Raw genomic sequence first — 27568 nt, 5'->3', positions numbered from 1 at the left:
CGTGGAAGTCAGAACATGTAACACCCCTCTTCGAGATCTTCAAATGGCTTCCCTTCTCCCTTGGAGAAGAAGCCAAAGTCCTAAAAATGTCCTGTATCGCCCTACACTATCGCCCTACACAATCTGGCCATCCTCTCCCCGTCCCTCTTTCTATTCCAGACGCATTCACCTCCGGGCTTCTGCACTTACTGTTCCTTCTGCCTCGAATGCTCTCCCCCCAGCATCCACGTGGCTAAATCTCTCATCTCCTTCAAGTTTTCGCTCAGATGTCACCATCTAGAGAGAGCGCCTCTGACCACCCTTTAAAATCACAGCCCCTACTTTTGGTACTTCCTACCCCTCTCTCTCTTTCTCTCTCTCTCTCATTGTTTTACACCTTAGCGTTTATAACCTTAACACACTACACAATTATTTATTTTGTTGATTGTCTTCCTGTCTTCTCTAGACTGTAAATGCCACGAGGACAGGAATTCTCGTCGGTTTGTCCTCTGATGTCCCTCCAGCAACTGGGCTAGCGCCTGCACATGGCAGCTACTTAGATAAGTATTGTTGGCGGCGGTGTTGGTGAGTGAACTCACAGAGAGCACCTCTGGGAAACAAACAATCTCTCGCTGCTCCAGACATTAATTCTTCTCAAGCGGAAGATAAATTCCATTCTCAGGCTAAATACACTGCTGCTATATCAAGATTATACAACATCGATCATAATAATCACAATAATAACTCCCATATTTATGTGGTGCTTTCCAGCTTACAGATTTTTTTCCCCCATACGGTTGTATTTTATCCTCAGGACTACTCAAGTCGAACAGGGCAGAGAGTGTCAACCCCATTAAATCCCATTTTACAGATGAGGAAGGTAAGCCCTAAAGCAGTTAAATATGCCCCTTAAGGGTCATCCAGACCATAAGGACAAAACTGGGGTGAACCCTGGTCCCCTGACTCCGGGATTAGGACTGCGGCTGCTGTACCAGTTAACCTTTCAAGAAACAACCTTCTGGAGCACTCAGATGAGTCCTGATAGTATCTGCAACCAGCACCATCCTAACTCGTCTCTTGATTTATTCAACAAATGTTAATAGAGTCCTTCCAATGTTGCAGTATTGTTCTAAACACTGGGCGTGCAGGACAGGACAACACAGAGCAGGACAAGGTATACTCTCATGGAGTCTATATTCTCAGAGAAGAGATGTCAGTAAACAAATAAGCAGTGCCTAAAATGTGTCAAAGGGGGATAGTGCTGTGAAGGGGAAAGGAATAGAGATGGATAGGGAACGGAGGAGATGAGCTATTTGGAGACGCCCAGGAATTAACATGCTGCCCACAAACCCTTCCTCTGGCAGTGGCGTGGACAGCACTTCAGATTGCTGGGTGGAAATTCTACAAAATGTATTATTATACACTTGAAAAACAAAGGTGTTCCAGATTCCCATTCTAGATACTGGGGGGGGGGGGGGGGGGGATAGTAAAGCTAAATAAAACAGCCTGGTTGACAGTTTGAGAAGATGACACCAGGACAAGTGGCCGCCAGTTATAGGAACACAGATTTTGTTCACGATGGAAGAGCTTTCTAACAAATGAAGCTGCCCAGCAAGGAAGCAGCCTGGAGATGAGCTCCCTGTCATAAAGAAGTATCCAATAAGCGAGTGAATGACCTCTGGAGTCTCTTCCAACTGCAAATCTGATTATTCCGCATTCTGTGGATCCTCTTTCTACCCAAAATCACCATTAGTTCCAGCGGGCGATGGGGTGAAGACAGGCACAAAAATCTGGCCCCAAACTACGGTTCTCTTGCCAGCCCTCCCAGGAAATGAGCAGCCACCTGACTGTTGGCCGTGGAGCCTCCCAGCAGCAGCCAAAGCTGACTCTTCTGCAGGGAGACTAGGGGCACAGACTCTTCTAGCTTTTCCTTGCAGGACTTACCAAGGGCTCACATCTAAGTGAGGTGCTCTGCCAGGCGGAAGCAGGCGGGGTGTCTCTGCCAGTCACTCTGTTCTCACTGACAGTTAAGCCACCGATGATTATGAAAAGGAGAATTACAAATTGTCCTGGACCGGAAGCCGCCTCCTGTAGCTGACTTCTGGATGTCCACTGGCAATGTCCACACCTCTGCAGGCCTCTGAGGTCCCCACCCACTCATGATACCCCTGGATTGCAGTCACCCACTGCCCTCTGCCTTTCAGCCATTTCCCAAGTCCTCCACTAATACTGGCAGCCAGACCTCCAGTGTGACTGCGTGCTGGCCCAGGCAAGACATCACGAGACAAACACTGGCAACAACTACTAATATTGCCCCCATTTATCCGTCACTTAACTGCGGGCCAGACAGTTTGCTAAGAGCTCTGTATGTGGCAGGATGGACTCTGTATACGTGGCTGGCACATACTTGGAGAACTAGAGCTGGGCAGGGTCTGACGAGCGGTGGTGGCTTTCGGTTGCTGAATGCAGCAGGCCAGCCCAGGGACTTAGAGAGGTGGGAACGGTGATGGAGAGGATGGGCGGGACCAAAGAAGCTAAGTGCAGTGAGAGCAGGGGGAACCAGGGCATTTTGTGGGAAGAACATGGGGAGGTGGGGAGCGGTTGCTGAAAAAAGAGATATGACCCTTCTGCCACAGGGGAGGACCCAAATTTCTCCCCCCTAAAGCGGAGTGGGACATCTTGGAAATTGTTGGTGATTGGCACTGTAGCTTCTGCCATCTCTTCGTAGAATATTTAGTAAAATCTACATCACTTAGTATTTCGAGACTAGACCTGTGATTTTTCAGGGGGTGCAATAATGTATGAGGGCCCAAGGTGGAAGCCAGGTGGTCAAAGGAAGTGGTGTTACAATACATTCATTATTTTATTTCATTCTCACAACAGCCCCAAAAGGTAGGTGTTATTTTACAGTGCATGCAGGGGAGGGAGGTTCCAAATAATTATCTGTAGACACTCTTACCAACTACAGTGTAAAAGGAGAGAATTTCATGTTCATACTTGTCCGCTCTGACCCTGTGCCAGTGAGAAAGCAGAACGAAGGGCAGGGTCACTTCGCTCTGTTCACAGTCACTGCCCAGGACCCTTTGTGATTTGCTCCCCAACTTCTCCTGCTTCCCTCCAGCGTCTCCTGGTTCCGGGCCAAGCCCTTCTCTTGGCTCCTCTCTCCATTCTCTGGACCTGGTTGTAGGCAGAGTCCTCTGGCCCACCCATACTTGGTGGCTTTGGGCAGGGTCCCCAGAGCAGGGCTGGCCTCTCTGCACACAAGCCCTGGCTGTGGCCCACATAGTAGCTGCAAGTTCTGAATGGGGCTCAGCCCCCTTTCTGCATTGTCACAGCCCCTAACAGAGTGCTGAGGGTCCCTTTTCCCACAGCAAATGAGCAAGGCAGTGTCTTGCACTAGTTAAAACAGTGACCTCCAGAGTCAGAGCATGTGGGTCGACATTTCTACCCACCATGCACTTGCAGTGTGACTAGACACAAGTTACCTAACCTCTCTGATGATTAGATGAATGGGAATGATAATAGGATTGTGGTAAGGATTAAATGAGGTAAGGCAAAAAGAGCACTTGAACAGTGCCTGGCACAAAGTAACTGTTCGATAAATGTTAGCTCATGTGTTAGTTTGTAGTGATTATTTACTGGAGAAGGTGTTCAGAGTTGGTCACAACACAGACCAGAGTGTCTGTAAGTGGTTCCATTTCCCACAAAGCCCTTTGGGCAAGTGCCCTCTGGAGATAGTTCAAGGCTGTGGAAAGGGGAGGGGAAAGGAAGCTGAGAAATCATCTAATTGTCAAGTTGGGTTTTCTTTTCTCTTCCCCATTCCTTCTGTTTCTCAAGTTCAAACTATTCCCTGTAGCTATTGTCATTTAAAAAAAAAAGAATCCTCATAAGCAATGTCATTTCTTCTTTCTTTGCTCTTTCCAAGCCTTTTCAAACACAATGTGTTTCTACATTTCTTTAAACAAACAAAAATTTTCATCACAATAGACTGAAACCAATTTGCATCTAAAACAAACATGTATGTGTAAATCACTGTGGGGGTGTGTTGAGTGGGGGATAGGAGCAAATGAAAAGGAGCAATGCCAGAAAAAGTACGTTAAATGACCATGATGGGAGGCCCCATTAGGGAGCCGGTCTTTACCAGGTCGCCCTCATTCCTTCTCCATCCACTGTTAGAGCGCGACACAACGATAAATGAAACCACGAAGAGCCCATCTTAACGAAACAGATGCCGCTGGGAAGAGCAAATTCCATATGGAGAAGTCATTCAAGTTTCTTGCATGAATATTCAGAGCCATGTGATTTACTGGGCAAACTGGGATATCGGGCTTACACACCCCCCGAGGGCTTCAGCAGGGAGCTCCTTTTTCACTACATTTAGATGCAAATGATAAGACAACTGCATGACAATATACTTTGAAAAGTTGATTTAAAACAGCTCAAGGGATGGATTAAGGGACCAATAAGAAGGATTTTATTTTAATTTTCTGCAGAGGTTAAAGGCAGGCCAAGCAGAAGCCCAGAATTCAAATACTAAGGCAGGAGCCAACCTGGTCCCCAAACAGAATTTGTTTAATTATTTTCCTCCTCTTATGAAGAAATGGAAGGGTAAAAATATCCCTTTTTTTTTTGCTCATCAAAGACATCTACAGCTACCTCGCAGGACCCCTGATCAGTATGAGCTTCTCTCATGAAACCAACAATAATACAAGCAAACGCCCAGAAACTTGACACTTAGTTTCTGCCATATTGAGGGTGAATGCATATGCTTAGAGATGCTGGAAACAGTTCCCAGACCCTGATTGTGATTTAGGAGAAACCCTGGTTGTTCAGAGTCCCCAGGCTGGGAACCATTGATGCAGAACATCTAACACAGACAGTCATGGCTTTGAACGACAAGGAATAAAGAGCTGAATGCTGCAAGTGGTGGAAGAATGATGCATTGCGTCCAGTGGGAGTTCCACTCTGGGTGGGAGCCTTGGAGGCCCCAAGTCACGTGAGAAAGATGGGAACCGCCATAAATTCTTTTCTGTAAAGGCAATGGGATACCAAAGTGTCACCCACTGTTGACTGGGGGGAGGTGTCATTATATCTGCTCAAAGATGGAAGTTAGACACTGTCTGCATACCAGCCCTGTCTGCAAAAACCCAGACCGTCAAGCAAACAAACGTAAAATGGGAAGGCGAAAGATCCAGTCTGTACATGGAGGTCGTATAGACAAAGAAGCAATCATGTGCAGCTGAAAGGATCTCACTTTAAAACAATAGGATGTCTGGGATTTGCTTCAAGAGAGTACAGGCAGGGGTAAGGGAGTGGGTAGGGGTATCAATGAATCAAGATTGGCAATAAATTGATCAGTATTGAAGTTGAGTGACAGGTATATTGGGGGTTCATTATATAATTCTGTTTACTTTAGCATATTTGAAATCTTCCATAAGCAAAATGACTTATTTGTTTTTTTTTTTTTAAAGATTCCACCTGCCCAATTTCACTGTGACACTGTCCACCTCTGTTGAAACAAAGTCACCATTGCAGGGAACGAGCATTTTCCCACTGCCCTGGGAGCCCTGGGAATAGGGCAGTGCCCATGGCACAACCACGAGGGGAGGAGCTGGATAAGACAAGAGAGTTCAGAATTCAGTCCCCAAACTAGGGCTTTTAAGCATGGATGAGAGTTGATTTGGAGCCCTTAATGGAATCCATTTGAAAAATAATAGCCCCTGAAATGAAATATTAAGGAAGTTGATAATTCAACAATTTAGAGACTTTCAGTCTCAGCCCTGTCTGGGAACCTGAAAGTTTCTTTCTTATTCTGAAAGCAGTGTGTGGTTGACATCTCAGACAACCAAGTATGTGCATTGACCTGCAAAGTTTCAGAAGATACCCATCTTGGTGGTATACCAATCAGCTTTGTTTTGTTTTGTTTTACCAGCCATGTTTTATATATATATATATATATATATGACTAAGTTGAGTAGCTTAGTCCAACAAATTGACTGGTAAGAGGGATATAGACAATGAAGATATGTTCGAAGAAGATGAGTCAGGATGTTCTGAAGACTAGAAACAGTAATGGATTCCAGCCGAAGGAACTGGGGCTTGTACAGCCTAAAGAGAACGCTGGTGAGGAGGGCAGAGTAGCTGTCTTCGGTTATTTGAATATCTGACCAGCAGAGGAAGACAGATTAGATCTGTTCCATGGATCTCAAGGGAATGAACTAGGGCCAACACATGGAAGTCTCGGGAAGGTCAGTGTCAGCCCAATAGAAGGAATAGTCTTAAAAGAGGTAAAATTGTGCCAAGTGCTATTTGGCTGCTTTGGAAAATAGTGCCCACCCTGGCTCTAGAAGATCTCAGGCCAGAGTTTGATCAAACACTTGTGAAGATGTTTTAAAGGGGGTTTCGGGACTAGGTGAGTGTCTGCATGATTTCTGAAATCTCCAAACTGAGATTCTGTGATTTCTGAATATGAAAACAGATTTGACAAACCAAAGGGTTTTTTTGTTGTTGTTCATTTTTGTTTGTTTGTTTGTTTGAAGTAGAGCAAATAATATACAAAGCTTCCCTTTGCCAGGTACCATGCACATAAAAGCTTTTTCAAACTGTGAGTAAGTAAAAATAAAATTTGACCCCCCTGTCATCCCCAAACCTACTTTTGCCTCACTGAGAAGCCATTCGTGGATGTACCATGTACCTGACTGAAGTATCCGGTGGATGGTTGCAGGATTCGCCTTCATCCTTGACTCCACATCTTCTACCCCTGTCAGGTTACGTACTTAACAGCTCCCAAGCATGACTTGCAGGTTCCCCTGTGGACACCTGGAAAGGCTGTATTCTGGGATAGGGTTTCCCTCAGGACACATGAGCCTTTCTCTCTTGAGGCGACAATCCATCTCAGTTTTGAATTCCCTACGTGTTTGCTATTTGTCCTGTTTTCTGACTCTGTCTTACTTGAATCTCTGTTTTCCTGTATTTCCTGTTCCCAGATTCCTGTTCGATTTCTAACCACATGTTTTGCCTAAAGTTTTTTGAGATTCTGAATATTCCTAAGAGCTCGATTGTTCACTTAGTTGCTAGTATCTTCCACATGCCTAGAGCACTGTGTTGGGCACTTTAGGAGATACAAAAAGCCATATGATGTGGGCAAGGGCCCCAGTCGGATAAAGAATATGAACATGGACAGAAATAGCTGCAGCCGCGGCACAAGGTGCTCCGTGCGAGGACAGAGGTACAAACGAATGCTATCAGGGCTCAGAGGGAGGTGAGATGCCGCGGAGAATCAGGAAGTGACTGCAAGAGCAGCCTGTAAAAGCCTGACGCGGCTCATGTGCTAAGTTCTTAAAATCCTCAAATCTAAAGTATACCAAATATTAGGTTGAAAGAAGGAGGTAGCCGTGAATCGGGAAAAAAGGATGTTCTGAGAAAGTATCCCAAACGTTCGGCAGCGGATAAATGTGCAACATTAGCCAGAGGGGCTAATCAATGTCCAGTGTAAACCAAACACCAGAAAACCATCCCCACTGTGAACACGGTACTTTACTCAGTCAGCTAGAAAAATTACAATTATGAAATTGCAACTACATTTGCGGCTTAAATGAGTCTTCTTAGAGATTTAGTTTAGGCTGAAAAATTGTTCATTAGAGAGTTCCTCTGGGTAATGGACTTCAACTGCACTTCGTATTTTTAGAACCCTTTAAATTCACTCCCCAATCCAGCCCTCAGAGGTGGGGTCTATCAGGGAGAGGCAAACTTCTGTAAGCGGCCAGACAGTAGTAAGTATTTTAGGCTTTGCCGTCCAAACAGTTTCTGTCACAATTGCTCAACTTTACTGTTGTAGTTTTGAAAACAGCCATGGACAACGTGGCTGAGTGCCGATAAGACTTCATTTACGAATATTCAGAGTTGAATTTCAGAAAATTTTCATGTGTTACAAAACGTTCTTCTTCTTTTATGTTTTTTCCACCATTTAAAAATGTAAAAAGCCGTTATTAGCTTGCAAGCCACATGTGGCTGGCAGGCTGTAGTTTGCTGACCCCCGGGTTATAGCAATCACCGTATTTACAGATGATAAAACAAAGGTTAAAGGAGACGAAGTATATTCTCAAATCAATAGCAGTTCAGTTTATTAAGTTCCATATATAGAGAAATAATGAAGCAATAGGAAAAACTGAGACACTTACCCACTCTTTATCAACATGATTCACTGCATGGGAAAATCATGTATTATCTATAAACTTTGATTCCCTGGAGCATAACAAGTAAATAATTTTTAAATTGTGCTTAGCAAGATTGGGTCATGGTAAATGAGGCAGTTATGGCTTAAATTTATATGTATAATACTTTATTGTCTTTCTTAATTTTAATTTATAATGGGTGACAATCTCTAAGGTAAAAAAAATTCCCTTATTTTGAAGATCTTGTAGTTCCTGTGATGAACCACACACTGCTAAATATTTATCAGCATATAAATGTCTCAAAAGAAATATGAACAATTATTGACATGGTTTAACCTCAGTGCTCCGTGGGGTGAGGATTCCACCTCTCTGTAGGTGCTAAGATGAAGGGCTGGAAAAGTGTTGACAAATAAAACATTGAAAACCCAAGCCCCCATTAGAATGTCATTTATTTGAGGCTTTGAAATGATGTAATAATACATTTCAAAGTCATGGAAACCCATAGCCTTGTAGCAAGAGCAGAAATATACTTGTTTAAGACCTCCTGGAAGGATTAAAGGAGAAAACAAGTCTCAAAGGAAAGAATCTCCACGGCCCTCACTCTTTATTTAAGCCTACAGAAAAGAGCAGGCATACGATGCAAATTCTACAAGATCATGGAAAGTCAAACTAGGATGCACGGAGTTCACCGAATCTGAGAAGACTCAGAAGCAAGGGGCAAGCCCACTGAAGTGCAGAAGGGCTGCATTTAGAACTTAGGTGAGCACAGCTTCCTGTCTGAGAAGTGGCTGTTTGGTTTATTTGTTTAAATGGAGCTGTACAGCAGTATAATTTTCCATTAACTTTTATTCCTTCAGTAGATTGTACAATGGACAATGGTTCCATTCCAGAAAATATAAATAAATAAATAAATAAATAAATAAATAAATAAATAAATAAATAAATAAATAAATAAAATTTAACAATCACAGAGGGGAAAAAGGAAAAGCCCTTCATATTTAAAAGAGTGATAATGGAAATAACAATTTGTTCAGATAAAATTATGGTGTCAGAGCCCTAATGAGAACACTGACATTTGAGACACAGGCCCCATATCTAAAATGCATTCTTCTGCCCATCATTAAAAAGACTGGATAAAGTCTAGACTCTTTGGCCCTGCCTGCCCCCAGCCCCTGTCCAAACTTGTTTTCTGGCTCTCTCATCTCCTGCCCTTTCCTGTCCCCACACATACTCCAGCCATCCAGCCAGCTCCCTGGAGATCCCTCAGTGTGCCATGCCATTTGGGGCCTTTCTTTACACATGCTCTGCCCTCAGCCCAGGCCATTCTCCATCCTGTCCACTGGGCATCTTCTACCTTCAAGCTCACTCTCACTCATAACTGCCCTGATGGGCCTCCCACCATGTCTAGAGTGATTACTTTTTCCTCTAGGCTCCCCCTTGCCCTCATTCTCCCCTCTTTTATAGGACTATGTCTTGAACTGCTATGTTTAGTTTATCCCCTCTACAGAAGATGGTCTCCCTGAGGTGCAGGAAGGAATGCCTTTAATTTTCATTTCCCTGAGGCCCAGCACAGTGCCTGAGGCACATTCATAACTCAATTAATATTTGTTGAATGAATCAGTGCCCACTGAGTCCTCTTAAGACTCTACCCTTCCTGCCACAAAAAGAATCTAGACTTGAGATCAGGATGGTAGGTAATTCTAACATTTCATTCATTCATTCATTCAGCAGACATTTAGTGAGCACCTACTATGTGCCAGGTACTCTTCTAGGAGCCTGAGATATATTAGTGTGCAGAGTAAATGGAGATCCCTGCCCCTGGAAGAGCTTACATTCTAGGTGGAGAGACAGACATTGAACAATAAATGTGATAGATACAGAAGTTAACATGCTTTGTTAAAAAGGGATAAGAGGTAAGGGAGAAAGACAAAAGTTGAGCACAGTAAGAGGGCCTGGGAGTATGTGAGCTGTGATTTTAAATTATGTGTTCAGGGGAGTAGGACCTGCCAAGTAGACAATGAGAAGGTTACATTTGGACAAAGACTTACAGAGTGAGTTTGACATGGGGATATGTAGGGGAAGGGAATCCCAGGCAGAGAGGACATTCAGTGCAAAGACTCTAAGGCCAAAACAAGGAGGTCAGTGAGGCTGGCTAAGAGTGAAGTTGGAAAGAGGTGTATTGAGGCAGGGGGGTGAGGGGGAAAGGTGGCAGATCATGGAGGCCTCACAGGCCATTGAAATGACTATGACCCTGAATGAAATAGGGAACCACTGGAGGATTTTGAGCAAAGAAGCAATAGGATCTGACTTAGATCTGACTTACATTTTAAAAGGATCACTTGGATTTTTTATTGAGAATTTAGTTCTGGGGCCAAGGATAGAAGCAGAGAGATCAGAGAGGTTTTGCAATAATGTGAATGAAAGGTAACAGTGGCATATACCAGGGTTGTAGATGGGGAAAAGTCCTAGTTATATTTTGAAGACAGAGAGATGTAAAAACATTTGCTGATACTGATGGGTTTTGTGCAAAGAGAGAATGATCAATCATTAGTCCAAGGTTTTTGACCTAAGCCACTAGAACAGGAGCAAAACTGTAAGTATTTAATCGTACACAGGGGCTATACCTCACTCACCCGCCTACTGCCTGGTAAACATTGAATGAGGTCAGTGCGCAGGCAGCATAGCTACCACGTGGAGGCGACCTGATGCAGGAGAGAGCAGACAAAGGGGGCTGTTTAGCTGCCACCACTTCCTGGGGCTAGCCTCTGAGTCGTGCTCCTTTTCTACCTCCTCCTCTTACCCTCTTGTCCCCAGAGTTACAATAATTTTTCTGGTTGGCTCACTTGTCCAAAACTAAAGAGAACTGTGCAGTAGATTTAGCGGAAAATGGTTTAATGGTAGTAGAGTTTAAAGAAGCTCAGATAAGGTTCACGCCATTAATAAAATGATCACGAGGAAGATGATGGTGCTGGCAGTGTCTATAACATTTGCCCTTTGCTGCAGGGTTCATAGATCATAGAAACATTGTACAAAACGAAGAGCGAGCCAATATCAGGATGGCCTTAGTCACACCACGTCAGCTGCTGAACATCTTTTTTAGGCTAAAATACTTCTGAGGCCATCTGCCAAACTGTGTTTTTTTTTTTTAAAAGGCAAATGTGTTCCAAGCATTTGAATGCTTATAATTGGAAAACCTCTGGCAATGGAAAACTTCCTTCTTTGTAAACTGATGCTGCATTTACATATATTGAGATATGGACCATATCCATAAGTAAAGTTGTGCCTTTCTCTGTAAAATGCATTCATAAATCCCAGTTCTTAGTCTGTTATATCAGATCCTTAAGAATTATTTTAAATGCCTTTGTTTAACCAAAATTTTGTGTTTTTTTTAAAAAAAGAAGCCTGGTGTTAAAAAAAAATATTTAATATATTCCTTTGTGTCCTTAGGAACTTTCTGAGCAATTCAGGATGATTTGAAAACTCTTCAAACATGGACAAGAACTCTACTAGAAAGCGTGTATTTCACAATATCATTAAACATTGATTAAGCAACCACTGTATACACAGCACTGTATTGATGGCTGAGAGGACAATGATATTATAAAACTCAGATTTGAATCTTCTTAAAGAACCACTTTCAAAAATGGATTTTCATTCTCTTTCCAGTCAGGCATAGACTACTTTCACAATTATTGTCTATCAATAGAAAAATAACTGAAAATATAGACTTGTCTGTCTAGTTTTGCATGTTCCTCTCATCCCTGAAGGTCTCTCTGAAGCAGAGTGGGATCAAGATTTGAAGGCTGTCAGGATATGTTTCTAGTTTAGTTTGCCTCCACACTTGAGGCTGCTCATTTGACTTGGTCTAACAGTTCGAAATTGGTGTAGAAATATTTCTCTTGAGAGTCATAACATTTTAGAGGATGTTCCCACTAAGCAGTAATCTGAACTATTTCTTAAAAGGCATGTGAACCTCTAATGCTGATAGTTCGAAGCATAAAGGCTTGGATATGTAGAATAAGATCCAGGAAAACAAAAAGAGAAGAGAAACTGAGAATTAATATTTCTTCATTTCAAAATCCTTAGAACGTCAGCCTTCTTGGTTATATTTTGTCCCTTGGTTTGGGGTGAATTTTAGGCTGGATATTTGCCTTTCATAATCAGCTTGTGTCCACGTGGGGTTCAGTCAATCAATTCAGCAGAAGCAAGTAAATCAAACTACCTGTTCGTGTGGACAAAAATATCTAAATTTTCTTTTTCAGCCATTATTCTCATGTTATGAAAAGACGCATCTCTTGCCAGTGAAAACTACCATAAGTGAGCCATGCGTTTCCATTAATGGACCTTCAGCTTATCAGTGGATTATAATTCCCAAGCATCTACTTAAATATATTATCACATCCATCATCACAGCGAAGGGCAAATTCTGGAGCAGTCTTTTGAACTGCTTCCACTGTTTCCAATTTCACAGCCTCAACATTATAAAAGAGTCAGCTTTAGGACCTTGATTTTCTTCCATTTCGTACTTTATAAAAAAGTCAGCAAACTCTTTACCTTTTTTATTTCCATAATGTTAATGAATTTCAGTATATTTCCTGCATGAAGAATTCTGAATAATGCAATTGGAACCTATTGGGAGTGGGAGCTTTTCATTAGAAGTTTCAGATGTCCCAGCCTACAAAGAGCCTTTGAATTTAGATATTTCCTTCTTTTGTGTTAGAACTTGGTTAGAATACCAAGAATATATTTTCAAAATTTTAGAGTAAGAAATATGAATATCTACTTTTCCCAACAAAACCAAACCTTCCTTCTCTTCCAATTTTTTTTTTTTTTAATCCACCTTGGATGGAAACCTGCCAGTTACCCTGGGTTACTCTGTTATCACTCACACATGAAATCAACAAATAAGGATCTCTTTTATCGCTGAAATATTTTCAAATACACTCACTCTCCATCCCAAATACCACCAATCTGAGCGAGGTGACAGTTCTCTCTGACTTCAACTCTGTATTGCTGAAATAGGTGCCCGGCTAGTTACTACATCTCCATCCTTGTCCTTCACCAATTTGTACTCAAAATTCAATTACATCATACTTTTAAAAATATGATTATGACATCTCTTTACTTTAAAAAATGCAATGGTTTTTTTTTTCATTGTCACTGGGATAAAATCTAAATTCTTTAATGTGACTTACAAGCCTTCATAATTGATCAGACTTCCATCTACCTTTCCAGTCTTACCTCTCACTTCCCTCCTCAAGTCATCCTGAACTTTCTTTTTTTGTTCTAATTATGTCATGGCTCTCTGTCTCATCACCCCAGCCCTTAGACATGGTTGATTCTTCTACTTGGAACAAGATTCTATACATTCATTTATTTTTTATTTATTCAACTGCTATTATGATGCAAAGACTTGCTATTTACAACTATGATTATATTATACTATTATAAAGCACCTACTCCATTCTAGATACTAGGAAATAAACCAGTGATTAGACCAGGCATGGTTTCTGTCCTAATAGAGCTTAAAGTCTAGTATGGAAAACAATCATGAAACATATAATGAGATTAGAATTATGTCATGGAAAGTATAAGGTGATGGGGGATCAAATGTCAAGGTAACCATATTTAATTTAGGAGTCAGTGGAGGTTCCTTGAGGAAGTACTGTTGAAGCTAAAATCTGAAGGATGAGGAGGAGTTAGTTATGGTAACAGAAGAATGGGGAAGGTGGAGATGGGGGAATGGAAAGGTGGAAGAAATGTTCCAGTGACACAGTTAAATGGGAACTATATGACTACTGAGGGAAGAAAGAGTCTTTCCTCATTATAAGCATAAGATATTGGGACCAGATATCTTTACTGAATATATTTTTTTGGTGGCCTGTGTTGCAAAGGAAAAAAATTTATAAAGTTCTCATTACCCTTTGTTGATAACTAAGTTCAGGTGGCTCTTCCTTTTATAAATGCTGTTGCTATTAAAGGAATAAAGAAGCATATTGGTTGAGAGACAGTGTCTAGATATCAAGAAACTGGTTTATCCTAAATTTTGCTCATGACTTACTCATGTATCTCTGCTTCGTCATTTGTAAAAGACCAAATGACTTACTCATGTACCTCTGCTTTGTCACTTGTAAAGGGGTAATGGTAATATTATCCAGTTTAACTTACAGGGTAGGATCAAATGAGACAGGGGTGCAAAAACATAAGTACCACACTGCTTAATGATCTTTTTAAAATAGGCATTTCAAGCATATTAAACAGTTTCTCGATTTCAGACAGTTCTCTATATTAGTAGCAACTCAAATTCATTTTTCTTATGATTTCTTAGTTGCAGCAATAGGGGCTGCTTTTCCAATTCCACCACAAGTAGAAAGCCCTCTTCATTACCCTTTAAGGGAAACAGAATTGGATTATGTTTCTTTAAAAAAAACAAAACTGTTCAAAGCAAAACTATTTTGAAGTAGAAAAACTGGAAAACCCAGTTATTTTGCAATCATCCTAAAACAGGACACATTTCTTTGATCACATTCTATGGTCAAGTCCCTCAATTCCTTTACTTTTTATGGAAAAGTTAATTTATCAGTCCTTTCTTACTTTTGTGTTAAAATCTGCTATCTGATCTCCCAGTGGCATATTTATTGACAAATATGACAACACAAATGCAAGGAAAGTTATACTGAAATATAATCTCTATATACTGAAGTAAGAACTTACATATCAAAAAAAAAAAAAATACCATCATGCTATCTTTGTAGGTTATAAGACAGACATAAAATAAAACATCATTAGTTTATGGGTTTACTTTGCCAAAAACTTTTATTCATCCTTGAAAATATTTTAGTTAAAGTTAAGTATATAAGTATCAAAATATCTCTATCATAAATATTTATTTTTTTCTTATATGTTTCTACATGACTAATAGGAACATCAACTCCCTTTCAGAATAAAGGGACAAGCTCATTCTAAAGCGTTTTACAAATGTTGAGAACCACATGAGTACTAATTTACAGAGGCGAAGAGTGAGTTTTTAGTTCTGAATGCCACTTCTCTTTTTGTTTACAGTCTCTTTTTTCTTTCTTAAGCAATTGGATTTCCAAATACAGGAGCTCTATTAAAGGCATGTAATTTCAAAGTTGTTTGGGCCTTCAAATTTTTTTCTATTACAAATTTCAGGCATCTTAAAGAAAGTCTGATGATTTTTATAGCATTAATTATTTCTGTATTGTTGGAGAGAAAAATTTAAAAGCCATTTAAAAGGAGAAAATAGTTTGTGAATAACTGATGGGAAAGAGCTCTTAAGGAAATGTATATTTATGAATCTCATTTAGTTGATCGCCAATTTAATTCTAATTTCTGTCAGTATATGTTTGAAGGAAATAGAGTTCATGGAATTATGCAGTCAGAAGATTAGTGAGCATGTCTTCCTGCCTTTGGTACAGTGTACAGGCTTATTCAAAAGATATCAGAAATGTGGGGTTCAAGTCTCAAATCTGCCCTCCCATTCTCCATGTCACTTAAGCCACTTAAGAAATCCACTTAGCCTCTGAACATCAGTTTCTCATTTGTAAAATGGAGATAATAATGCCTTTCTTATAAGCTTCTTATTGGGAATAAATGACATAACACAATGAAAATGCTTTGTAGATCAGAAGCTGCCTTATAAAAATAAATGACAAAATTTATCCCTAGCTCAAAGATTCCCATAAGAGATTCTACAAAAAAATAGTTTAATATGTATTTGATGTTTTTGTTCTTGTTTCTGTTTCAATATATATGTACTAAATCCTTCATTCGGTTATAAGCTCCTTAAAGCTACAGAGAGCACAGCATATCCTCTTCCCACGTTGCTCACTGGATTACACGTAACTAATGGATGCTCAGAAGGCATTGCTGATAGGTATTATCCCCTCTTCCTCAGTTCCAATATCAAGCAAGCAGTCACTACTGTCAAAAAGTCTCCTTTCACCTATTCTATGTCTAAACCTCCCTGCTGTAATCCATACCTATTCCCATATATTCTCTCCTCTGAATTCATAGAGAATTGCTGGGTTGGCATCAACTTAACAAAAGCTGTTGCCATTGTTACCAAACTCTCTTTAACTGCAAAACAAAATTCTTGGTTTTCAATCTAAATCATCTACCCCTCTTACAATCCAAAACAAGTGGAATTAAGTACATCCTTAGGCCCAGGAAGAAAAGGGGAGTATCTGCTGGCTTTCTAAAGATTCCTAGAGCCAAGGGAGTTCCAGAGGAAAGCCCATCCCTGTCTGGGCAACTGAGAGGAATAAAGTACATCAACATAAAATGGCTAGAGGAAATACGGACAGAGAAGAAAAGGAGGACAGGGGTGAAGACGCTAGAATCAAAAGAAAGTGAAAGTAGAGTGTTCCCAGGGTACAAACATCCCTTAGAAGACTGTTGGGATGCTCTGGGGTACCCTGATGCTTGAACAAAAAGTCTTTCTTTAATAGGTAAGTTGCCACCAGCTCCTAATACAACACTTCAAAAAGCGAAGGGTTGGTGAGGGATGGCTACCTCAGTCTCCCTGCGTGGATCCTGTAAACGGGCTTATCTGATCTGGGCTCTGCTCAAAGTAGTTCCATATTCTTTTCATGAGGTTTTCAATAAGGAGGCCCAGCTCAACGCACCTTTTAGGTTTAAGAGAGGAATATTTTTAGTCTAAGCCCCTCGCCCAGTCTTTACCAACGTGATGTGGCTTTCATTAAACAGCCCTACGAGGGTCCACGCAATTCTGAGGCTCCGGTAAACACATGTGCCGCCGGCAGCCCGCTCCAGCGCGCCCTGCGTTTCAGCACCGCTGTCTCTGGATAGCGCCTCGCGGGCCCGCCGGGCCAAGGCCTCTCACCCTTCGCTCATCCATCCTCAGTCCACACGCTCCCCTCTTCACGTTTCCCTCAGTGCCAGGAAAAAAGCACCCTAACTTCCTGCATTCCTGCTTCTAAAGTGACCTCCGCGTCCCTTCCTCGGGGTCTAAATGCGCACGCTTCCGCGTCTTTGGGTCCAAGTAGAGCAGCAGCGAAGCCGCGTCGTTTACCCACTGGTGGCCAGACATCGCCGACAGGGACAGGCAACGATCCCCTTTCCCTGGCCCCCGCTGAATCCCACACCAGCAGCCGGGAGCCCCAGCTCGCTCCGTCTGTCTCTTCGCCCCGAAGCCTCCTTGAAAAAAACGCGCGATGATTCCCTTCCCCCACCGCCCCAACACACACACACACACACACACACACACACACACACACACACACACTCGCACGCCGCAAGCCTTGCGGGTGCCATCTCCGCCCTGGTAGAACCTCCACCAACTTGGGCCCCGATCCTTCAATACTAGCTCGCAAAGGGCCGCCCGCAGCGACCGCCCGGCCCCCTCCCCTTCCGAGGCAGCGGTCAGGGCAGCCTAGCCCAGGCCCCCACCCTCCGGCCCCCACCCCCACATTCACCCGGCCATCCACCTCGCGCGGGCAGTACACGGTCCACAATCCTCAAACGTTTGCCCCTGGGCCGCCTCGAACCACCAGCCAAACCCTAAACGAATTTCTTTGAAGCCCAGCCCTGTTCCTGGCGTGTTGTGTGCGAGTGTTTGTGTCTCCGAAGCATATTCCTCATTAACTCCTTCGAGCTTTCAGCCCAACCTAAACAAACAGCAAGTTATCTCCAACCCTTTCCTCCCTTCGCTCCCTTTAGCCCCATCCGGATCCTCACCAGCCAAGCAGCCAAACCTCTGCACCACCGCACCCCGGTTCTCGAACATCGACCTCCCATCCCACACAAACCAACACTCCCCTCCGGCCCCTCCCCTCCCCCACCCCATGGCCCCTTGTGAGCCGGGTCTGGCCTGAGCGAGTGACGCCTCGGAAGCCCAGTCTGCTTCTCTTCCCGGGAGCCCGGAATGGAGGGGCTGACCTCCCTCCCACCAGTGGGATCAGCTGGCGCGCCCCTCCGGAGGGGTACCCGCCTTACTGTTAGACGCCCTGGAAAACACAGGTGCCGGGGAAAGAGGGAGGCGGAAGCAGTCTCCGGGGGTGGGCGGGAGGACTCACCGAACATCTGAATGTGCCCTTTGGTGATGGGATTGAAGCTGCCGCAGGCAAGCAGGATAACGTGGGTCTTGGTGGTCTCGGTCATGGTGCGGGTGGGTCCCTCGCTCTGGTCCAAGGGTCGGCACTCTTTTTGTGTCTCGATATGTCTGCAGAGGGAGAAAGGAAGGCGAGGCTCCGGCGGTGGATGCTGTGGACTCCAAGGAGCCGCTCCAGACGCAAACCGCGTCACTCTCCGCCTCGCATTAACGCTTGCAGCTCCGGCGAGATCCGAGGTGGCTTTTGTACTGCTCTGCCCGGTCCTCTTTCCTTTCTAGCTTCCTTCGCGTCTCTCGCCCCAGTCTCTCGCCCCTCCCTTTCTTTCACCTCCACCTCACCCCACCCCATCACTCTCTTTTGCTTGGTGTTTTCCTGTGAGTTAAGATGTGGTACCCAAGCCCAGAGCCCTGAATTCTTACAGCATGTGTGAGCTCTTTCTCTTACCTCCTTCTGATTTAGTTTTCCTCCCTCCCTCTAATATTTTTCTCTCCACATCTACTTTCTCTAATATTTCCAAACCCAAAAGTGTTCGATTTTAAGAATTGTTTTCTTTCTTTAGCCCTCACAATTATTTCTTTCAGGAGTATTATTTCTGCCTGCCTTTGCCCCCTTATCTCACGGTTTTGAACTACTGAACTGAGTCCAGAGCTTGACCTAGTGGTTGCCAATAAATAGGGGAACCCGAATCCTTCCGCCGGTATATCCGGCCTTTCTGTGTGTTGAAGCAATGCTATCAGATTGAGAACAGGGATGTGGCAGAGTTGCTAAAGCTGTGTTAGGAAACTACTGCGATCTCACACAAGCATCAAAGTTGAGGCAAAGATTTACCATTCAACAAGTGTCTTTGAGGGCTCACTATGTGTTAAGCTCTGTTATAACCCCTGCTGATAAAGCAAAGTCTCTGTCTTCATCAAGTTTACATTCTACTGGAAGAAGACAGACAATAAACAAACGGGAGGAAAATAATAGACGGCAATTGTGCAATGCACAAGAAGTGAATACAGTTCACTCTATGATAGAACAAAAGGTGAATGCAGGAGAGGGGACCCCTTGAAATGAAGAAGTCAGGGAAGGCCTCTCTGGGGTGGTAAAATTTAAACTCAGACCTACATGGCAAGGAGTTGCTAATTCAAATATTTAGGAACAGAGAAGGGCTTACTGTGCTCTTAGAAATGAAAGAAGGCCAGTGTGACCAGAGTGCATCAATAATGGGGAAAAAGCGCTAAAAGAGAAGACTGGACTGTGAGCAGGACCAAATCAAGCAGGGCTTGTAGGCTAGGGGTGGGTTTGGATTTTTTCTAAGAGGGCTAACTTAGAAAGGAGCAACAAAAAGGAAACCACTGAAGCTTTTAGACAGGGAAGTGGTAAGCAATCTACATTTTAATAAGATCACTCTGGTTGCTGGGTGGAAAATGGGAAGGCAAGGAAAGCATTTAGGCAGTCCTGTTGGTAGTCTAGGCAGGTGGAGTTGTCCTTGGACGAGGAACTGGAGAGTTGAAGTTGATGAGAAGCAAATGGTCTCAGGACAAGTTTCATAGATAAAATCTACAGTCTTTGCAGATGGATTGAATGTGAATGGTGAGGGAAGGAGAAATCCAGGACCATGTCTAGAAATTTGGCTTAAGAAAATGAGTGGACTGAGTGAGAAAGGGGGAAAGAAAGTTTCATGGACAACCAAGTGTTCTCTTCTGATACAACAGATAGACCTAATAATTTGAGTTTTTTTAATGGCCTTTATAAAAATTTAGATATAACTGACATATACCATTGTATTAGTTTTCTGAACTTAGAGATCCACAAGTACGAGTATTTACCATTCCTGGGCTTCATGACTCTTGGATAAATTTCTACCCTATTTTAGTGAGTTGGTCATTGTTTCTAATTTAAGAGAGTGTAGTGGGTGTACACTAAATATTTGTTATAAATTATGCAGAGCAGCAAATCAATCCTAATATGCATAAAATTTCTAGTTTAAAGACAAGTCCAAAGAATTGATATACATGTGTAGTGGGATTTGAATCTTCCTTGACCTAGGATGCAGATTAGTGGGGAAGAGGAGCAGGAGATGTTGAAAGAAGCCTGGTTTGGGCATGAAACTCTGACACTTACTAGCTGAGCAATATTTATTGTCTGCCATGTGCCAGGCATTTGATTTAGGGGCTGTGGACAAAACAAAGTCCCTGCTTTAATACAGCTCATATTCTAGAGGGGGAAATAGACCATAAAAAAAATGAACATAATGCTAATAGATATCATAAGGAAAAATAAAGCCGGGTAAGAAGAAAAGGTAAGGGAAGCCCTCCTTTACGCAAGGTGGTCAGAGATGACCTCTCTGATAAGTCGGGGCCTGAGCAGGAACCTGAAGGGAGCAGAGGAGTCTGTCATTTGAATATCTGGGGGGGAATACACTGGGCAGAAGAGCAGGTACAAGGACCCTGGGAGCAAGGGTGTTTGGGCATCTTCAGCAGACACACCTGTACGGCTGGAGGGAAAAAGCAAGCGGAAAAGCGATGAGAGACCGCCTGGGAAAGTAAGACAGATCAGACAGGGCCTCCTAGGCTCCGCTTAGGGCTTTGGCTTTTTCTCTGAGAGAGACAGGAAGTCACTGGGGGGTTTTGAGCGGAGAAGTGACATGAGCTGACTTACACTTGAACAGTATCATTTTGGCAGGAAATATAAATTTTGGAGTCATCAGTATAGTTTTATATTTAAAATCATAGGATTAAATGAAGTCATCTAGGGAATAACAGATCTATATATATAAAGAAGAAAAGAGGCCCTCAGAAATATGGCTAACATTCATTGAGCATCCGTTGAAGCCCAGACTATGAGCCGTTCACAGATGTTAATTTATTTAACACTCGCAATAACTCTGAGTTCAGTTCATTTTACCCCATTTGAGAGATGAGCATAACGGAGGGCGGAGAAGTGAAATTACTGGTCCAAGTAAGTGCAGAGCCAGACTTGAACCCTGCTAGTTCTGAGTGGCCGCCCTGCTCTTGTTCCAGGCCTTCTATTGTCTCTTGTTTCTCTGCTGTGCTATACAGGCATGCCTTGCTTTAATGCACTTTGCAGATGTGGCATTTTTTTTTCAAATTGAAGGTTTCTGGCAACCCTGAGTTGAGCAAGTGTACCTGTGCCATTTTTCCAATAACATTTGCTCACTTCGGGTCTGTGTGTCACAGTATTTCAAATTTTTTCATTGTCACTGTATTTGTCATGGTGGTCTGTAATAGGCTGTCTTTGATGTTACTGTGGTAATTGTTTTGGAGCACCAGGATGGCACACTTAATAAATGTGTGTGTTCTGACTGCTCTGCTGACCATCCATTCCACCATCTCTCACCCTTTCCTCAGGCCTCCTTATTTCCTGAGACATAATGATATTGAAATTAGGCCAGTTAATAACCCTACGATGGCCTCTAAGTGTTCAAGTGAAAGGAAGGGTCAGTTGATGTGGCAAACTCCATTGTCGTCTTATTTTAAGAAATTGCCACAGCTACCCCATCCTTTAGCAACCACCACCCTGATCAGTCAGCAGCCATCAACATCCAGGCAAGACCTTCCACCACCAACAAAAAGATTATGACTCACTGAAGGCATAGATGACAGTTATCTTTTTTTTTTTTTAGGAATAAAGTATTTTTTAAATTAGAATATATACACTGTTTTTTAAAGCCATAATGCTATTTCAAACTTCACTGACCACAGTATAGTGTAAATATAATTTTTATATGCTTTGGGAAACCAAAAAAATTCATGCATCTCACTTTACTGCAATATTCACTTTATTGTGGTGGTGTGCTACCAAACCTGCAATATCTCTGAAGTATGCCTGAACGAACTGCATCTATGAAAATGAAGGTAACTATACCCACCAAGCCACAGAGATGTGACGATTACCAGTAATGTACGTAGAACACCGAACATACAGTAGATGCTCAATGAGTGCTACATATTTTATAAATGAGAGACTGGAACGCTGTAGCAAACTGAGAATTGCCTTACCAAGTCTTCAAGTTTCCTTTCTTTATGCAGGAAAAATGGAAGAGTAGACAACAAAATTCAGTGTAACCTGCTGGAATGACTGGACATGCAATCAACTCTACAAGTTAATTTTAATAAAAAGAAAGGAAAAAAAAGTCCAATTCAACATTCTAACCCACTGGTCAACAAACATTTACTGATGAGTTAAGTACAAAAATCTTTTTACCAGCCCCGGACCCAGAGGATAACAATGAAATGTAAATTTGTAATACAACACAATAAATATGCTTCAGTGTTAAGGAATAGTTTAAATTCTATAAATTATATTAATTGGTTGTGATTCTGTCTCTTAGAGGTTTCTCTTTGCTTATCTCTAATTTGTGAATTCTTATAGAAGTTTCTGGAATTGGAATAGAAAAACATGGAAAGCAAATCCTGGTTCTGCCACTTGCTTATTGTTTGGCTTTGGGCCAAGTCATTTGTGGCCAAGACTGGAGATACAGTAGTCCACCCTTATCCCTCGATTCATTTCCCAAGGTTTCAGTTACTTCTGGTCAACCTGGGTCTGAAAACAGTCAATGGAAAATTCCAGAGATAAACAATTCATAAGTTTTGAATTACATGCCATTCTGATTAGCATGATGAAATCTCGCACCCCTTTGCTTCATCCCGCCTGGGAACCCCGACCATCAACATCATCTGTTTCTCACATCCAACCATAGACGTCGCTGTGGGTGGATGACCCAGGATCACCCAAAACAGATGATTCTCCTGAAAAATCTTCAGAAGATCAATGTAGTAGCCTAACACTGTGCCATTCATCTCACTCCATCTCATCATGTAGGTGTTTCATCATCTCATCATCACAAGAAGGGCGAGTACAGTACAAGAAGAAATTTTTGAAAGAGGGAGACCAGATTCACATAACTTTTATTACGGTATATTGTTGTAGTTGTTCTATGTTATTATTGTTAATCTTTTACTGTGCCTAATTTATAAATTAAGCTTTATCATAGGTATTTATGTATAGGAAAAAAACACAGCATGTATAGGATTTGGTACTATCCCTGGTTTCAGAGATCCACGGCGGGTCTTGGAACATATCCCCTAGGCCCTGTGTACTTTACAAGGGTCCTATATGGATCAAATAAGACCATGGGTGAGTAAATCAGATTTTTTAAAAAAGCATATTATCAGCTTTAGGTCAAATTCCATAGCTGTTACATAGAAAACACCTATTGTTTTTAAGTGTTTTGTTGTTTCTATTGACGGCTTTGTCGAAGATGTTTCTGGGAGTTTCGATCTTAGAGGGTAATAGTTTGGGGAATGTGCCAACAGTGCATATATCAACCAACAAAAACAGCCCAAAACATACTAACAACAGATTTATTCTCAGTGAAGATTCCAAGGCTGGTTCATAGGATATAGAAATAGGAATGTCAACCCTTGCATAATACATGTACCTTAATATATATAGTGATCTATTCTCAGAGGTGCTTATTTTAACTTAGGTAATATAATTTGGTCCAATATTTCAACTTTCCAACAGCTAGGTAATTGCTTTAGGCTGCAAAGGAACCTGAGTCATTCTCCCACAGCCTTAACTTTGCAATCTGCTCCAGTCAGTTCAGTTTCCAAATGCGCTCAAGGCAGACAGTCCAGCCCAGAACCTTTCCTGCTGTAAACATCTATTCTGATGGGCAGGCTCAAGTGTCTACTGGGTCTGATTTGAAATGCGCATGTGTAAAGTCTAGCAGAGTGTGTATGTATGCTCACTCATCTTCCTATTTGCTTAGTCTAGGTTAATCATCCATCTGCATCACAAATCAGGGTAAAACTATTCCATGTTTATGAAGCTGGGTTCCAGAGTAATACTAGGCGTTGTCCTTTACAGGAAGAGCACAAAGTCACACACACACAAATGTGGCTCCTCTCGTTCCTGGGCTCATGTCAGACATTAAATATTTATTTCATGTTTTTCTGGAAAAAATATTATTCCGAGAAAACCTTGATTTCTTGGGATTCTCTTGAGTTCTCTATATTTGTACAGTTCTCTCTCCTTTGCTTTCTCCACTTCCCTTCAAGATAAACACCTTCAGGGATATGGCTAAAATTATTGGCTTTACTCTCCCATTTTCCGTAACAAGCAAATATTTTTACATCTGTGGGGGGAGAAATGTCCCGAAGATTGAGATCCTCCTTCCTCCAGCTCTAAATCCCCCAAATCTCACCCAGATCTACAATTTGTCTGATTATTCTGATCATATTTCAAAAATAAAAGATGTTTCCAGATTTCAAAACCTGGTTTTCAATTACACACATACCAGTACTGCTGGCACCACAGTGAAAGAGAAGAAAGGACACAGGGCTTCATAACCAATAAGCACTGTGCACCATTAAAAATAGCAAGTTTCTTCAACAAGCTTGGATATTTGCTGGTTTATTTACCATGGCTTCTTTCAGATAATGGGGAAGGGGCGTGTACAAATCATTATTTTCATCTTGAGACTGAAGATTTCACTACTTTATCATGAAGTTTTCCCAAGAGAAATAGGAGACAGAAAAAAATCAGTTCTAACAGACTTAGCAAGAAGTATAATTGATTAAGAAGTAAAATAATTCCCTGAAATGACATCTGAGACTATCTCTGCCTCCCTCCTTTAAGTCACCCAAATGGAAAACACAGTTGGCTCAAGGGAGCATTAAATAAAGGATAGGAAACTTGAAATACAAAATATTTTTTCCATCACATCACTATCTCACAATTTGGTTAAGTCAGATATAACCTAGAATTTGAATCCCATGACTTCCCAAACTTACGGAGATCACTTGCCAGTAATAACTAAACTAATTTCAAAGGAAATGGAGGCACAAGAAAAACTCGGACCAGTTGGACCGGCTAGCTCCAGTCCTCACAAACCCATATTCATTCTGCTGCTGGAGTTGAGGCAGCTCAAGAGTGGCAGCTGTGTGTTTTTAGATTTTGTAAGTTGCTAGTATTACTCAGGACTCTTTCAGAAATCCGTAACAGAAATCTTATTCAAACTAATTTAGGGTAAAGAGAAAAAGTATTGATCTGTGTGGTTGGGAAGTTGTTTTGTGTTCTTTTATGAGGTGGGCAGCCAGGTGGGGTCGTAAGAGAAGACACAGGAGAGGCTCAGGAAGACAAAGTTTATTATTCTTACAGGTCAGAATTCATGACAGAAGACAGAAGCCATGACGCGCCATGTAGGGCTACATGCAAAAACACCAGGGTGGCCGGAAGGCAGAAGGAGTGGGGAGCTTTGGCCAGGCCTTTATGGGGGTTTCCACAGGAAAGGCAGGGCACGTTAGTCACTTTAGCATAGACTGGTTTGAATACTTCTGGAGGGCTTTGGGCCACAGGGGTCCTGGCCACAGGATGACTACGGTGGGGGAATATTGCCTTTTGAGGTGCGTGGGCCAGATACAGGGAGCATGGCTCTGGAGGGCTAGGCTGCAATCAAAGGCTTGCTCTTGGCCAAGACCTTTGCTGTCTCTAAGAACTGGCTGGCTCTGGGAGGGGCAGTCTCTCCCTAGCCAGAAAGGCATTTTAAAGGTATTTTAAGGTGTCAAAACACCATAATATACAAGGTGGGAATATATATATTTATATTATATACATAGTTGACCCTCCATATCCAGGTTCCACATCTGTAGATTCAACCAATCCGATTGAACCCAAGAAAATGCCTTAATACTCAAGACTCCAACTCCTCGTAGAGAGTAAGCTGACTCTCTTTTTTGGTGGGAGGGTAGAAGCTGGTGGGAAAGGAACAAAGCATTCCAAGATAAGTGAGATTTTAGGTGAATCCAGGCTGTTTGTGCTGTAGCTTTCAAGGACTGAGGAGAGGGTTGAAAACTCTCTTGAGGATGAGAGCTTAATACTCTGACTCTAAGGTGGTCTTGCTTGGCATCTAGCAGCTTTTCAATTCCTTCAGTCTCTCCCTCCCTCCCCCCACCCAGCCCTTCCCTCCCATCCTCTCCCCTCCTCCCTCTTTCTCCTCCCTCTGCATCATCTGTTGTCTGTGCCACGCATCCGCATCGTCCTTCACTCTGGGTACCAGCTTCTCCGAAAGGTTCTTGGTCCCTGCTGTTTCTGTCAAGAATGATTTGGATTTTCATGGCCCAACATGGCCTCCAGTTTCGAGCATCCACTGACCTCAGTTGCTGTGTCTTGGTACAAACTGAAGAGAGAATTCTCTTAGCTTAGCTTGACTCATGTGACTATCTTGGTTCACTCACCAGAAGCCAAAAAAGAAGTTTGCCTCTACCCACCTCTTCAGTCAGGGTTCTACTTCTAATACCCCAAACACACCCCAAAATTAAACTCCCCCATGAAAAACAGGCCCAGGATCTAGAGAAGGAATGGGAAATATGGTGTGACGTGGTACTTTTACTACCCCTAAGATGGCTCCAGAGAAGTAGCTGAGATCAAAAGATTATCCTGGGATATAATGAATAGCCTGTAACCAGAGTTAACAATTCTGTACTGCATATTTGAAAGCTGCTAAGAGAGTAGAACTTAAAAGTCCTCATTATAAGAAAAAAAACAATTTTGTAACTATGTATCAGGACAAATGTTAACTAGACCTATTGTGATCATTTTGTAATACTAACATATAATCAAATCATTATGTTGTATAGTTGAAACTAATGTAATCTCAATTATACGTCTTAAAAAAAAAAAAGACTATCCTAACAAGAGAATGTAAGGTGATCACTAAACTACGCTGCAGAATTTGAAGGTCACCAAAGCAACAACCAAATGCAAATATAGTCCCCACTCCATCTTTTTCTCCATGTGTCCCTGAATTTGCAATACTGATATCTCCACTAGGTTAAATGACTCGCATGGGGTATTTGCTCTGGGAGACCACTATTACAGCACTGAGCTATTACCTAAGAAAATGAGTTTCTTAAAGAATTTTTGTTTCCTAATTTAAATGAATAAAGCAGTGAATAAAGTAAGACAAAGGAAGAGGAAGGATAGTGGGGGAAAAAATGCACACCTTACTTTCAGTCAATTCCTTCCTAAATATCTCCAGGGTTGTTCCATTTTTCTTTACCCTTCTGCTACTTCTCACCTTTTTCCTCTCCAATTACTGAGGAATTCTGGTTGAACTTCTTGCCAGTAATCTTTCCTTTCTCTAAGCCATTTTCCATATACCAGCCAAAGGGATTTTTCTCTAAAATAGAAATCAGATCGTATCACTCTGTGGCTTTGAATCCTTCAATGGTTTCCCAGTATCCTCAGAAAAACATCCAAACTCCTAAAAATCGACTAAGTCCCCTCATGAGCTGATGCCTAGTTGCC

At 42.1% G+C, this 27568-nt stretch overlaps 1 protein-coding gene across 5 annotated transcripts in view; it reads right to left on the bottom strand.

Moving 5' to 3' along the window:
- The window catches only part of NMNAT2 (nicotinamide nucleotide adenylyltransferase 2), a 181070-nt gene that overhangs the window by 124763 nt on the left and 28739 nt on the right, over window positions 1-27568 (bottom strand). For all 5 annotated transcript variants that reach the window (XM_032463565.1, XM_032463562.1, XM_032463563.1 and 2 more), the window contains exon 3: window positions 18212-18357. In XM_032463565.1, coding sequence (XP_032319456.1) covers window positions 18212-18357 — 146 coding nt within the window. The remainder of the gene's footprint in view (window positions 1-18211; window positions 18358-27568) is intronic.

The sequence above is a fragment of the Camelus ferus genome, chromosome 21, assembly GCF_009834535.1.
Source record: "Camelus ferus isolate YT-003-E chromosome 21, BCGSAC_Cfer_1.0, whole genome shotgun sequence".
In the NCBI taxonomy this organism is placed as follows: Eukaryota; Metazoa; Chordata; class Mammalia; order Artiodactyla; family Camelidae; genus Camelus; species Camelus ferus.
The sequence above is the reverse complement of the archived record's forward strand: the minus strand, read 5'-3'. Positions and strand labels throughout refer to the sequence as shown.